The sequence below is a fragment of the Papio anubis genome, chromosome 12 (assembly GCF_008728515.1).
Source record: "Papio anubis isolate 15944 chromosome 12, Panubis1.0, whole genome shotgun sequence".
NCBI classification, from domain to species: domain Eukaryota; kingdom Metazoa; phylum Chordata; class Mammalia; order Primates; family Cercopithecidae; genus Papio; species Papio anubis.
The window spans coordinates 113,722,652-113,735,341 of NC_044987.1; the positions used below are offsets into that span (position 1 = coordinate 113,722,652).

Genomic DNA, 12,690 nt, shown 5'->3' on the forward strand with positions numbered 1-12,690 from the left:
GGCGCGGCCGGCACGCCCATGGGGGCCGGGGGTGCCCAGGCGTCTGCGGAGTGTGCAGGTGGGGTGCGTGCGTGCAGCAGGGCGGTGCGGCGCTGCAGCCTCGGGGTGGAGCGTGGGCGCGCGGGTCTTTGTGCCCGCGCGTGGCGGCGCGTGCCGGGGCGTGTGTGCGCGTGGGCGCCGCCGCCCGCTGTCAGGGACTGACAGCTGTCCCGGGGACTACCGCCCCGGTGTGGCCTTTGCGGACCCCCTCCCTGCTTTTTCCGGGAACTGGGCGTCCCCCGCACCCCTCCTCGCCTGGGTGCGGGACCCACCCCTGGGTTCCTCGAAAGTCCGGCGGGGCGCGGGGGCACCCTGGAGGGCCAGCCGGGAAGCTGGGGGAGGCAAGAGGGGACGGAGAAGCCGCGGAGATGCTGTCGCAGCCGCAGCCGGCGAGCCGGGACCCACCATTCCCCTGTCCCCGCCCTACGCTGTCCGGCCTCTCCTCCGGGTTTCCCTTCGGACGTCTCTGAGCCCCCCTCAGCCTCCTCCTCGAGGGCCAGTTCCCCACACCCCCCCAAACCCTCCACATTTCCTCACTCGCCCCGCTTCCCCCTAGCCAGGCTTAGGCTCTCTTTCGGCCTCCCACTCGCCTTCCTTTCCCTTCCCCGTGCCCTCCTCTCTTTCCTCACCCGGTGGTCCCCGACAGGGGCAGCGGAGGTAAGGGGAAGGCTGGAGATAGGAGGGGGACTGGGTGTGTTCAGTCAGAGGGATATCTGTGGACAGTGCGGCTGGGGACTTCATGGATCTTTGGGTGTGTAGGGGATCGAGGAGAAGGGTGTGGATGTCAGGCCAGCTCAGTGACCCCAGCATCCCTGGTTTTGCCCGCAGTGACGACAGCTCCCCAGGAGCCCCCTGCCCGGCCCCTCCAGGGGGGCAGTGGAGCTGGCCCGGCGCCTGGGCGCGCCATGCGCAGCACCACGCTCCTGGCCCTGCTGGCGCTGGTCTTGCTGTACTTGGTGTCTGGTGCCCTGGTGTTCCGGGCCCTGGAGCAGCCCCACGAGCAGCAGGCCCAGAGGGAGCTGGGGGAGGTCCGAGAGAAGTTCCTGAGGGCCCATCCGTGTGTGAGCGACCAGGAGCTGGGCCTTCTCATCAAGGTGCGTGGGTGGGCCTCAGCCCTTTCAGCTGTCACCCATCACCCCTGGCACTAGCTGCGTGCCAGTGAGGCCCTGTGCCGGTGCTGCTTTCAGATCAGTATCCCTGAGGACGGGGTGCAGCCGGAGGCTGTGGGACAGAGGCTGGGGTCCAGGTCTCTGTGTTTTCAATAGGGCAGCAATGGGGTCATTTGTTTTCCTTGGAGAGCCTGGCACAGGACTGTGAACCTAGATTGTGTCCTTCAGGGTGTGATGGTGGTGGGATGAGGGGAAAATGAATGAATGATTGGCCATAGCACAAGGGCTATGTTACATTTGCACAGGTCTCACTCACCGGTCTAGTTGCCACATAAAATCCAAGACTCTCATTTAAATGTGAATTACAGTTAAACCACAAATGCCCTTTTTTTTTTTTTTTGAGACGGAGTCTCCCTGTGTCGCCCAGGCTGGAGTACAGTGGTGTGATCTCAGCTCACAGCAACCTCGGCCTCCCAGATTCAATTGATTCTCCTGCCTCAGTCTTCCAAGCAGCTGGGATTACAGAGATGCAATGCATCACCACGCCTGGCTAATTTTTGTATTTTTAGTAGAGATGGGGTTTCACCATGTTGGCCAGGCTGGTCTCAAACTCCTGACCTCAAGTGATTCACCCACCCCAGCCTCCCAAAGTGCTGGGATTGCAGGCATGAGCCACCACGCCTGGCCCACAAATGCCTTTTTAATACAAGTCCATCCCGTGCAATATTTTTGTTTGCTAAAATCTGGCAACCCTACCTACACCGATTCCCATACATTTTTTGGAGTCATGTGTCTTAGAAAAACCCAAGAACACAGTGAACACACCCCCTCCCCCTGGAAAAGTGTGCATATGAGCGTGTGCAGGTGATTTGGGAGGGTTCCAGGATCCATGCCACCAGGGATGCCAGGTCAGGTGCCCCTTCCCCCTAGGATGCATGCTTACCATGTGGGGAGAAGGGGGGTACGTCAGGGTTCCCTGAGGCACTTCTGGTCAGACTCCAACCATAGACTCAAGAAAGTTTTGGGCTGCAGCCTTCTGGGGTACAGTCAGCCAGGCACCTCTGTTGCTTTCTCTGATTTCGGAGTCACTGTCATACAAAAAAATGAAGACCTAGCTTTAATAAATTAATGTCTATTACTTGAAATTGAAGAGTACCCTTTGTTCCCTGCCTGTTCTTTGTGGAGGGAGGGACCATTGGCACGGAGGCCTCAGTGTTCCAGCTGATTCTCAAGGCAGCAGGACTCAGAGCAGAGATGTGTGTGGGGTGGGGTCAGGACACAGACCACCTGACATCATCTCTGACACTTCCAGAATGCCAGTGGAGGCTCAGAGAGGCCTGGGAAGAATGTGTCTGGCCAGACCACAGGGCAGAGGGAGGGAGGGAGGGAATCTGACCTAGTTTGTCTTCACAATGGAACTGCTTTTTTCCTGGATAAGAAAAAGGAAGAAAAGGAGAGGCAGGCCTGAGAAGGGCGGGTGACAACCACTTTATTTCTCTTTCACAGTAGGATTCACTCCCTGAATTAGTTGTGCAGCTATTGTGCACCTACTGTGTGCTAGGTGCTGTAGTGTTATACGCCAAGGGGATATTGGGGTGGATCAGACACAGGGTCTGCCTTGGAGGGTTCACATCTGGGGGAGGGGAGAGATCCATGGTCAGACAGATCACTGTAGGATTCAGTGGAAAGGAAGTTTCCTTCTTTCTGTGAAGCACCAATTGTGCTAGGCCTTGAGCTAGGTGCTGGGGACCAGGAGGGAGATGGCAGCGGCCTGAGGGATGACCTGGTGATTGAAACACACCAGGCGAGAGGGATAGAGAGTAGAGACGAGGGGCAAGAGATGCCCATGTGGAAAGATAGCATGGGCAAAGGCGTGGAAGCTGGAAAGTTCCGGAGCATTTTGCAGAACCTGGAGTTAGCAGATGCCTAGTCATTTGAAGCAAAAATTAGAACACACAGGATGACACAGGATTTTCCCCTTAAGTCGTGAATTTATTGGAAAAGGGTTGCAAAATACACATTAAATCACTTTTAATTAGCTCTTTCACTTCTTGCTTTTATTAAAAATTATTACAGGAAATGCAATCATGTCAGAAAATCTGGGGGGAAGGTTGCTGTAACATGGGGTGCCAAATTGGAGTCCCAGGGACAAGACTAGGGGAAGGGAGGTGGGGACCAGTTTGAAAAAAGGGCTTCAATGCTGGGCTGGGGAGTTTAGGCCTGCAAGGAGTGGGGAGCCATGGAGGGCGCTGAGCAGTCACTTTAGGAAGATCAGTTGGGACTGAGTCTTGCTAATGAGGACTGCAGTCAGGGAGAGAAGAAGTGCTTTACGATGTGCCCCACAGACACCCTTCTTGTGCCTTGGCACTGCTGCTTGGGGAAGAGTCTCTTTGGCTTCCTCTCACCTGGGGCAAGCACTCTCAAAATAGTCCCTGCCCGTGGGAGCTGCATGCTGGCGAGAGGGAGACATCCAAATAGGGACATTACGTTCATTTAATAATATGTATTGGCTGGTCTGAGTACAGTGGTGTTGTTTACAACTAATTGATCACAACCAGTTACAGATTTCTTGGTTCCTTCTCCACTCCCACTGCTTCACTTGACTAGCCTTAAAAAAATAGTAATACTTATTGAGAGGTGCTCAATCAACATTACTTACACTGCAGCACAGGGTTTGGCTTAGACTTCGGCAGGGTTGGGATGTGTGTGTTTTTGTGTGTGCGTATAAACCTTCTAAAAATTGGAAGCAAAATTTTGTGGCACATAAACCTTCCTAGAGAGAAAGGCCCTAGCTTTCATGAGATTTTCTAAGGAAACGGACTCAAATTCAGCTTCCATAGGTACAATGGGAGGGTGGGTTTGGAAAGCTAGAAACACAGGGTGTGGTCACTGCTTGGGAACTTAACAGTCAGTGCTTACTTTGTTGCAAGTTCACAAAAAATCTGGGAGGCAGATGCTGTCATTATCATCCCCATTTGAGACATGTAGAAGCCGAGGCCAGACAGTTAACTTGCCCAAGGTCCCACAGCATAAACATTTGAAGCCAGGCAATCTGGTCCCAGGTCTGCTCCTGACCATGGTAAAAGTGGAAATTTGTTGTCTGAAGTTAGGGGCCAGATACCAAAAATGTTTCTCAGACATTGCAGAGGTCAAACAAACTTGCCTGCAGGTAGACTAGACCCAGTTTGCATCTTCTGCTGTAAGGGACTGCCTCCTGGGAGACCAGAGAGAAGGGGAGAACAGGGAGGAGCGGGGGGGAGCCACCCTACAGACTGGAGGGGCCACAAGTTGGCCTAGACAGGAGGGAAGAATTGAAGCTCCTCCTTCTATACCTTATCCTGCAGGAGGTGGCTGATGCCCTGGGAGGGGGTGCGGACCCAGAAACCAACTCGACCAGTAACAGCAGCCACTCAGCCTGGGACCTGGGCAGCGCCTTCTTTTTCTCAGGGACCATCATCACCACCATCGGTGGGGGAGGGGATTGGCATGTGGGGGACGGTGGCATGTGGGGGATGGGCAAGGAGCTTCCTCATGGGGAAGGTGCAGGGAGACGGAGGGGTCCCAGGCAGCCCCTAGACTTCCTGCATCGCCCCTCTGCCCAGGCTATGGCAATGTGGCCCTGCGCACAGATGCTGGGCGCCTCTTCTGCATCTTTTATGCACTGGTGGGGATTCCGCTGTTTGGGATCCTACTGGCAGGGGTTGGGGACCGACTGGGCTCCTCCCTGCGCCGTGGCATCGGTCACATTGAAGCCATCTTCTTGGTGAGCTGCTCCATGCCCTGCCTGCCCTTGTGCTGGCCTCCAGCTACCCTTCCCCATGTCCCTGGCACATGAGTGCCCCCCACCCCCGCCGCCTAAGCCTCTCCCCACAGGCTCCTGGGGGCGGGAGTGGACAGTATGGGAGTGGGGATTGTTGGTGTCTCCTGGGTCCTGTCTACTGCCCCTCCCCGCAGAAGTGGCACGTGCCACCGGAGCTAGTAAGAGTGCTGTCAGCGATGCTCTTCCTACTGATCGGCTGCCTGCTCTTTGTCCTCACGCCCACGTTCGTGTTCTGCTATATGGAGGACTGGAGCAAGCTGGAGGCCATCTACTTTGTCATAGTGACGCTTACCACCGTGGGCTTTGGTGACTATGTGGCCGGTAAGGCCGCCCTTCTTGTGCTGCACTTTCCCATCTACTTTATTCCTGATCAGGGGCTCTGCACTCCCACCTTTCCCTCCAAATCCATGTGGTTGCTCTAACGCCTGCGTCCATCATGGAATGCACCATCACAGCCTTGCACACACACCAGCGCCTTATGCACACTCACATTCTTGTATGCTTGAGTCCCATGCATGCTCACACATATATTAAACACACCCCTCGCATGTGTCACATTCTTGCACAGGAGCGCCCCTTCTTGCATGCTTTGATCTCGCACACTTTCAACTCATGCACACCACTCATTTTCCTGCCTCCACTCACACACTCAAGCACATACCCATTGCCCTAGGGAGCACAGGTCCTCTCCAGGAGCTGGGAGGGGGACACTGAACCAGAGCTCACAGGCTTGCCCCACAATCCAGTTCTTTCTGCCTTTCCTGGTGGTATCCCAGGCGCGGACCCCAGGCAGGACTCCCCAGCCTATCAGCCACTGGTGTGGTTCTGGATCCTGCTCGGCCTGGCTTACTTCGCCTCAGTGCTCACCACCATCGGGAACTGGCTGCGAGTAGTGTCCCGCCGAACTCGGGCAGAGGTAGGCGCCCAGGGTTGGCACTGCGTCTGTGCACTGTGGTGCAAATGTGCTGTTCCCTAGCAGGGGATTGAGCAGGTTGTCTCCTATCCAGGGTGTGGGCTCCTGAGGCAGGGGCTGAGTGAGCCTTTGTGTGTGCCTCGCAGGGAACAGAGGGGTATATGTTTGTGGGTAACTTCACCACCTCTGCCCTCATGGGTAGGATTGCCAGATTTAGCAAATAAAAATGCAGAAAGCCAGCTGGGGCAACATGGTGAGACCCCGCCTCTAGAAAATACACAAAAATTAGCCCTGCGTGGTGGTGTGTGCCCAGTTACTCGGGAGGCTGAGATGGGAGGATCACTTGAGCCAGGGGAGGTCGAGGCTGCAGTGGGTCATGATTGCACCGCTGCACTCCAGCCTGGGCAACAGAGTAAGCCCTGGTCTCACAAACAAACAAACAAATAAAACAAAAAAAACCAAAACTCAGTTAAATTTGAATTTCAAATAAATGAAATTTTAATTTGGCCGGGCGCGGTGGCTCATGCTTGTAATCCCAGCACTTTGGGAGGCTGAGGCGGGTGGATCACGAGGTCAGGAGTTCGAGACCAGCCTGGCCAACACAGTAAAACCCTGCTAAAAATACAAAAATTAGCTGGGGGTAGTGGCAGGCCCCTGTAATCCCAGCTACTTGGAAGATTGAGGCAGGAGAACTGCTTGAACTGGGAAGGCAGAGGTTGCAGTGAGCCAAGATCCGCCACTGCACTCCAGCCTGGATGACTGAGCTAGACTCCTCTCAAAAAAAAAAAAAAAAAAAAAAAAATATATATATATATATATATATATATATATATATATGTGTGTATATATAAAAGCATGTCCCAAATATTGCACGATATAGTTACTAAAATTTATTTGTTGTTTCTCGGAAATTCACATTTAGCCGGGCAATTTGTATTTTGCCACCTTTCTGGGAGCACCCAGCGGAGGAGCCCTTCCATCCTCGGGGCTGGCTGAGGCTAGAGGACCAGGCAGAAAAGAGGGTTGGGGGTTGATCCCTGCTGGTGAAGGGGCAGGTTCCTGGGGGGTCGCGGAGGGGATCCAGGACCTCTAGTCGAGGGCTGCTTTCCCTCTCCGTGCAGATGGGCGGCCTCACGGCGCAGGCTGCCAGCTGGACTGGCACGGTGACGGCGCGCGTGACCCAGCGAGCCGGGCCCGCTGCCCCGCCGCCAGAGAAGGAGCGGCCACTGCTGCCTCCACCGCCCTGTCCAGCGCAGCCGCTGGGCAGGCCCCGATCCCCTTCGCCCCCGAAGAAGGCTCAGCCGCCTTCCCCGCCCACGGCCTCGGCCCTGGATTATCCCAGCGAGAACCTGGCCTTCATCGACGAGTCCTCGGACACGCAGAGCGAGCGCGGCTGCCCGCTGCCCCGCGCGCCGCGAGGTCGCCGCCGCCCCAATCCCCCCAGGAAGCCCGTGCGGCCCCGCGGCCCCGGGCGTCCCCGAGACAAAGACGTGCCGGTGTAGGGGCAGGATCCCCGGCCCGGGCCTCTCAAGGGCTTCGTTCCTGCTCTCCCCGGCATGCTTGGCTTGTTTGACCAAAGAGCCCTCTTTCCACGAGACTGAAGTCTGGGGAGGAGGCTACGGCTGCCTCTCCGCCGTCCCCCGGCCCTTTCCTCACTTCCATCCATCTCCAGACCCCCCACGGCTTTCTGTGTCGCTGCCCCGGGCGGGCGTGTCCCTCACAGCACCTCACGACTGTGCCTGAAAGCCTGCATCAATAAATGAAAACGGTCTGCACCGCTGCGGGCATGACGCTCCCGGACGCTAGTGAGTGTGGAAGTGCTTTCCTCGGGCCACCGTGGGGGCACATCTGGCCTCCCGTGGCCCCCGGGCCGAGGGTCCCCGGGCACCCAGGTCGGTCAATTCTCCGCCCTCTCGGCTGGGCTCAGGCCCGCGTCTCTGCCTGGAGGCTGCTGGGTAGGGTCCGGCGTGGGGATCAGCCGGGATGGGCTGTGCGTCTCCAGCCTCTGCACACACTTTGGGGGGTGGGGTGCGGGGGTGGAGAGGCAGGGGAGAGAGGATGGCATCTCGCGTGGCGGGCTGTCGTTTGAACTCTCCCGGCGCGAGAGGCCCTGCCCCGCCCCCTTTCTGGAGCGTTGACCCCCTTCTCGTCCTGAGGCCTGTGGCGTCCGGGTCCGTTGGGGCAGAACCATGGAGGAAAAGCCTTCGAAAGTAAGACCTCTCCCCGGACCCCTTACTCTGTCCGCTCCCAACCCACCTTTGGTCCGACTCGGGTCCCCGGCGCGATTTCTTACTCAGCCTTGGCTTCCCGCAGCCCCCACCCAACCAACCCCACGCTCTACGGGATCCCCGCCCGGACCCGGCTCAGATCCCCAGCCTGCTCTTCCTTCCGGCTCCAGCCACCCGCGACCCTTGGCTCCCTCCTTGTATGTGGCCCACAGGTGTCGCTCAAGTCTTCCGACCGCCATGACTCGGACAAGGAGAGCGTGCACAGCGACATTCGGGACCTGTGGACCACGACCACGCTGTCCCAGGCACAGCTGAACATGCCGCTGTCCGAGGTCTGCGAGGGCTTCGACGCCGAGGGCCGCAGCATTAGCAAGACCCGCGGGTGGTACAGCCCGGGGAGCCGCTCGTTGGACGAAGGGGACAAGGCCAGCCACAAGCCGGAGGAAATGGACGAGCACGCGCTGGTGGAGCTAGAGTTGCACCGCGGCAGCTCCATGGAAATCAATCCGGGGGAGAAGGACACCGCATCCCAGATCGAGGCCGGTCAGTGTGGCCTCGCCAGGCCGTGGGCGCCCGCGGGGCAATAAGCTAGCCGGGGACTCAATTTCTGGAGCTGTAAAATGGGGGGAAGCTGATGGGATCCAAGTTTCTAGGATTCCCTGGGAGAGGCGCCAGCGCGAATCTTTCGCCCTTTAAATCCGCCAGCATTCTTGGAGCGCCCCCTCCCGGGCAGGCATTGTAACAGGCCTTTCAGTCGTGGCGCGCAGAGTCCGGCGAAGGACGCACCAAATAAATTGCGCAAAGATCCCGCGGTAGGACCTGCGGGGTTTTCTTGTTTTGTTTTGGAGACAGGATCTCGCTCTGTCGCCCAGGCTGGATGGAGTGCAGTGGTGCGATTATAGCTCACTGCAGTTCAAGTGATCCTCCCGCCTCCCGCCTTTTTTTCTTTTTTTTTGAGACGGAGTCTCGCTGTGTCCCCCAGACTGGAGTGCAATGGCACGATCTCTGCTTACTGCAACCGCCGCCTCCCGAATAGCTGCGATTACAGGCGTGCGCCACCACGTGCGGCTAATTTTTGTATTTTTAGTAGAGACGAAGTTTCACCATGTTGGCCAGGCTGGTCTCAAACTCCTGACTTCAAGTGATCCGCCAGCCTCGGCCTCCCAAAGTGCTGGAATTACAGGCTTGAGTCACTGCACCCGGCCTTTGTTTGTTTTTTAGAGACGGCGTCCTGCTTTGTCGCCCAGACTGGAGTGCAGTGTTGTGATCATAGCTCACTGCAGCCTCAAACTCCTAGGCTCAAGGGATCCTCCAACCTCAGCCACCCCCACTACCCTGAGCTGGGAGGACAGGCCGGCACCACCCTGCTCAGCTAATTTTTTATTTTTTTGTAGAGAAAATTTCGCCATGTTGCCCTGGCTGGTCTCAAACTCCTGGGCTCAAGTGATTCTCCTGCCTCGGATTCCCAAAGTATTGGGATTACGAGTGTGAGCCACCGTGCCCAGCAAGACCTGCGTTTTTAATGGAATCATCCCGCCTTGTCTTATGATTTGCGCTGGTTGAGGAGGTGTATGTCTTTCCATTCGTCAGTTGCTGGTTACAATTTCTAAGCCTCTACTACACGCTGGACACTGTCTGGCACCCCCTCAAACCACTTCATCAGAGTCAGAACCAATAACAGTATAACAATGGTCACATATTGAGCACTTGCTGTGTGCCAGGCACGGGGCTTCCCCCGGATTGTCACCTTCAAACTTCACAACCTGCATAAAGAGCTATTTTCTTTCTTTTTTTTTTTTTTGAGACGGAGTCTCACTCTGTCGCCCAGGCTGGAGTGCAGTGGCCGGATCTCAGCTCACTGCAAGCTCCGCCTCCCGGGTTCACGCCATTCTCCGGCCTCAGCCTCCCGAGTAGCTGGGACTACAGGCGCCCGCCACCTCGCCCGGCTAGTTTTTTGTATTTCTTAGTAAAGACGGGGTTTCACCGTGTTAGCCAGGATGGTCTCGATCTCCTGACCTCGTGATCCACCCGTCTCGGCCTCCCAAAGTGCTGGGATTACAGGCTTGAGCCACCGCGCCCGGCCTAAAGAGCTATTTTCTTTTCTTTTTTTTTTTTTTTGAGTTGGGTCTCACTCTGTTGCCCTTGCTGGAGTGCAATGGCGTGATCTCGGCTTACTGCAACTTCCGCCTCCCCGGTTCAAGCAATTCTCCTGCCTCAGCCTCCTGAGTAGCTGGGATTACAGGCGCCTGCCACTATGCCCAGCTAATTTTTGTATTTTTAATAGAGATGGTGTTTCACCAGATTGGCCTGGCTGGTCTTAAACTCCTGACCTTGTGATCTGCCCACCTTGGCCTCCCAAAGTTTTGGGATTACAGGCATGACCCACCACTCAGCCAAGAGCTATTTTTATTACCCCATTTTACTGATGAAGAACTTGAGGGTCAGAGAGTGTCAGTCACTAGTCCTAAGTGTCACACTGTGGGGCAGTCAGAACTGGAACCAGGTGGGTGGGGCTCTAAAGCCCAGGGTTGTAACCTCTGTCCCATGCTGACCCCACATATGTGGCGCCCGCTGGTGGGGAGACCTTTCGGTTGCACCAGGAGCTGGTCTCTGAAGGCCATTCCCTCTCACAAGGTGCCTACCCATCTCCTCTGCCCCAGGGAAGGCCCAGGAGTCTGCAGATGACTGACCCTTTTTTCTCTTCTCCCAGAAAAGTCTTCCTCAATGTCATCGCTCAATATTGCGAAGCACACGCCCCATCGAGCCTACTGGGCAGAGCAGCAGAGCAGGGTTTGAGGGGCTGGGGAGACTGGGAATTTCAGTGGGGTAGGGGATAGGCAAGTTGGGGGTTGCTGATAGGACATGAAAGTTGGGGGTGGTTGGCAGGGTGGAGGGGCGGGCAGGCAGGCTGGTTGGGGGTTTGGGGGCCACAGGGAGCAGGTGGGGGCATTTCAGCTGTGGGCAGGGATGAAGTCCCCTGGACGCCTAAGCCTCTTGCTGCTTCTCCAGCTGCCGCTGCCCCTGATGGAACTCATGGAGAATGAAGCTCTGGAAATCCTCACCAAAGCCCTCCGGAGTGAGCTCCCCGCCAACCCCCAAGAGCTACCACGACAGATTCTGGTGGATTTTGCAGGGCTGGGGCCCAAGGGTTGGGGTTTCAGGGTGCCTTATGTCTTGTCAGATGCCCTTGGCACTCACAAGTATTCCAAGGGCCCCATAAAAGTTAAAAGCTGAGGGACTGGGCACAGGAAGAACCAGTGGGGGACATGTGGTGATGGGCAGAGGCCTGGGCTCCAGGCTGAGTGCAGGCCCTCTCTAGCTGAGGGAGGCTTTTCTGTGGCTGTTTCTCCACCTGCCCAGTGGGATAACCGCCTTGGTGTGGCCTCGACTCCCTCTGGTTGGGGAGCCTTTGGACAGTGGATTATGTGGGTGAATTTCTGCTGCTGGGGTAGGAAAGCCCAGTGGTGATAAAGGGCCGGCTGATGGCTTAGAGCGGGTGGCTGGTCCAGAAGGTGGCCAAACTGCTCGCTACCACTGCCCTAGTTCAGGCCTGCAACGGCTTCCCTAGCCTTGACCTTAACACTCAGCACCCTTAGAGATGCAAAGTTCCCCAGGCTAACAGAGACCTGAGTGCCCTGCGCTGCTGCTACCGCGAATCATCTGCGGTTCCTCGAACTACATATGGGGCGCCCGCTGGTGGGGAGGCCTTTCGGTTGCTCACTGCCCTGAGCCGAGCTCTGCCCTCCTCCTAGGCTACCAGTTAGGGATCGGCAGGGACCACTTCCTAACTAAGGAGCTGCAGCGATACATCGAGGGGCTCAAGAAGCGCCGGAGCAAGAGGCTGTACGTGAATTAAAAACGCCACCTTGGGCTCGAGCAGCGACCCGAACCAGCCCTGTGCCTGCCCGGTCCCCAGACCCAAGCCCGAACCCATCCGAGTGGAATTTGAGTCCTAAAGAAATAAAAGAGTCTATGCATGGTCCGTGAGTCAGTGCATGGCAGCCCGCGTGAGGCGGACGCACGTGGCCCCGCCCTTCCCCGTGACCTTCATTCGGTCACCGCAGTGACCTTGAGCTTTCTCCGTCCGGGCCCTATCGGCCCTACCTTCCGGGACTCGCAATCCAGGGCTTCTTGCATGTTTTAAGTCGGCTTCACCCACCCCGAGTTCCGCAGCTCTGTGGGGATACTGGGTCTATGGTTCGAGTGCCCAGTTGGTGTCGCTTTGGGGGAAGTGGCTAGGGGGAAGAGAGAAGGGGGAAGGGGGCAGCACCTCCCCCTTCGCGACGGCGCGCTAGGCTCCGCCCCTCAAGCATAGGTAGCAGGTCCAGCCTCTCCACCCGTCCCGCCCTTGCGTTTTCATATGTAAGTGGTCTCTCGGCTCGGCGGTTGCAGCCTGCACAGCCTCTCCCACTCCTCGCGCGCGCAGCGCGCCCCACCTCCTCCGTTACGAAAGCGCGCTTCTGGCCCCACTAGCTCCCGACTCTAATCCCCCAACCCTCCGCGTCTCCGGCCCCGCCCCTCCCAGGGGCCGCGTACGCATGTGCGCCGCAGTGGCTCGGCAGGCTGCGGGGCGGGACTTGC

At 57.2% G+C, this 12,690-nt stretch overlaps 2 protein-coding genes across 3 annotated transcripts; both read left to right on the forward strand.

Annotated features, from left to right (window-relative positions):
- Positions 1-397: 397 nt before the first annotated feature.
- Positions 398-7,681, forward strand: KCNK4 (potassium two pore domain channel subfamily K member 4). Its single transcript, XM_031653672.1, has 6 exons — positions 398-1,133; positions 4,493-4,616; positions 4,751-4,911; positions 5,103-5,289; positions 5,745-5,884; positions 7,003-7,681. Exons 1-6 carry the CDS (start codon positions 945-947, stop codon positions 7,381-7,383), a joined length of 1,182 nt encoding a protein of 393 aa, XP_031509532.1. The 5' UTR covers positions 398-944; the 3' UTR covers positions 7,384-7,681.
- Positions 7,682-7,949: 268 nt separating this feature from the next.
- CATSPERZ (catsper channel auxiliary subunit zeta) lies at positions 7,950-12,091 on the forward strand. Of its 2 annotated transcripts, none has more exons than XM_031653673.1 (5): positions 7,950-8,091; positions 8,322-8,652; positions 10,820-10,899; positions 11,119-11,229; positions 11,862-12,091. In XM_031653673.1, the coding sequence occupies exons 1-5, from the start codon at positions 8,071-8,073 to the stop codon at positions 11,871-11,873; spliced, it is 555 nt and encodes a 184-aa protein (XP_031509533.1). In that variant the 5' UTR covers positions 7,950-8,070; the 3' UTR covers positions 11,874-12,091. The 2 variants fall into 2 exon arrangements, with proteins under 2 accessions (XP_031509533.1, XP_003909658.1); XM_003909609.4 differs by having other exon boundaries at positions 7,956-8,091; positions 11,119-11,185.
- The last annotated feature ends 599 nt before the right edge of the window (positions 12,092-12,690 follow it).

Bases quoted from the DNA above. Each gene is read 5' to 3' on its own strand.
- KCNK4 (XM_031653672.1), top strand. From the start codon at position 945: ATGCGCAGCACCACGCTCCTGGCCCTGCTGGCGCTGGTCTTGCTGTAC. The intron at 4,617-4,750 runs GTGGGGGAGGGG...CCCTCTGCCCAG, and splicing joins GACCATCATCACCACCATCG to GCTATGGCAATGTGGCCCTG. The intron at 4,912-5,102 runs GTGAGCTGCTCC...CCCTCCCCGCAG, and splicing joins ACATTGAAGCCATCTTCTTG to AAGTGGCACGTGCCACCGGA.
- CATSPERZ (XM_003909609.4), top strand. From the start codon at position 8,071: ATGGAGGAAAAGCCTTCGAAA. The intron at 8,092-8,321 runs GTAAGACCTCTC...TGTGGCCCACAG, and splicing joins TGGAGGAAAAGCCTTCGAAA to GTGTCGCTCAAGTCTTCCGA. The intron at 11,186-11,861 runs GTGAGCTCCCCG...CCCTCCTCCTAG, and splicing joins CCTCACCAAAGCCCTCCGGA to GCTACCAGTTAGGGATCGGC.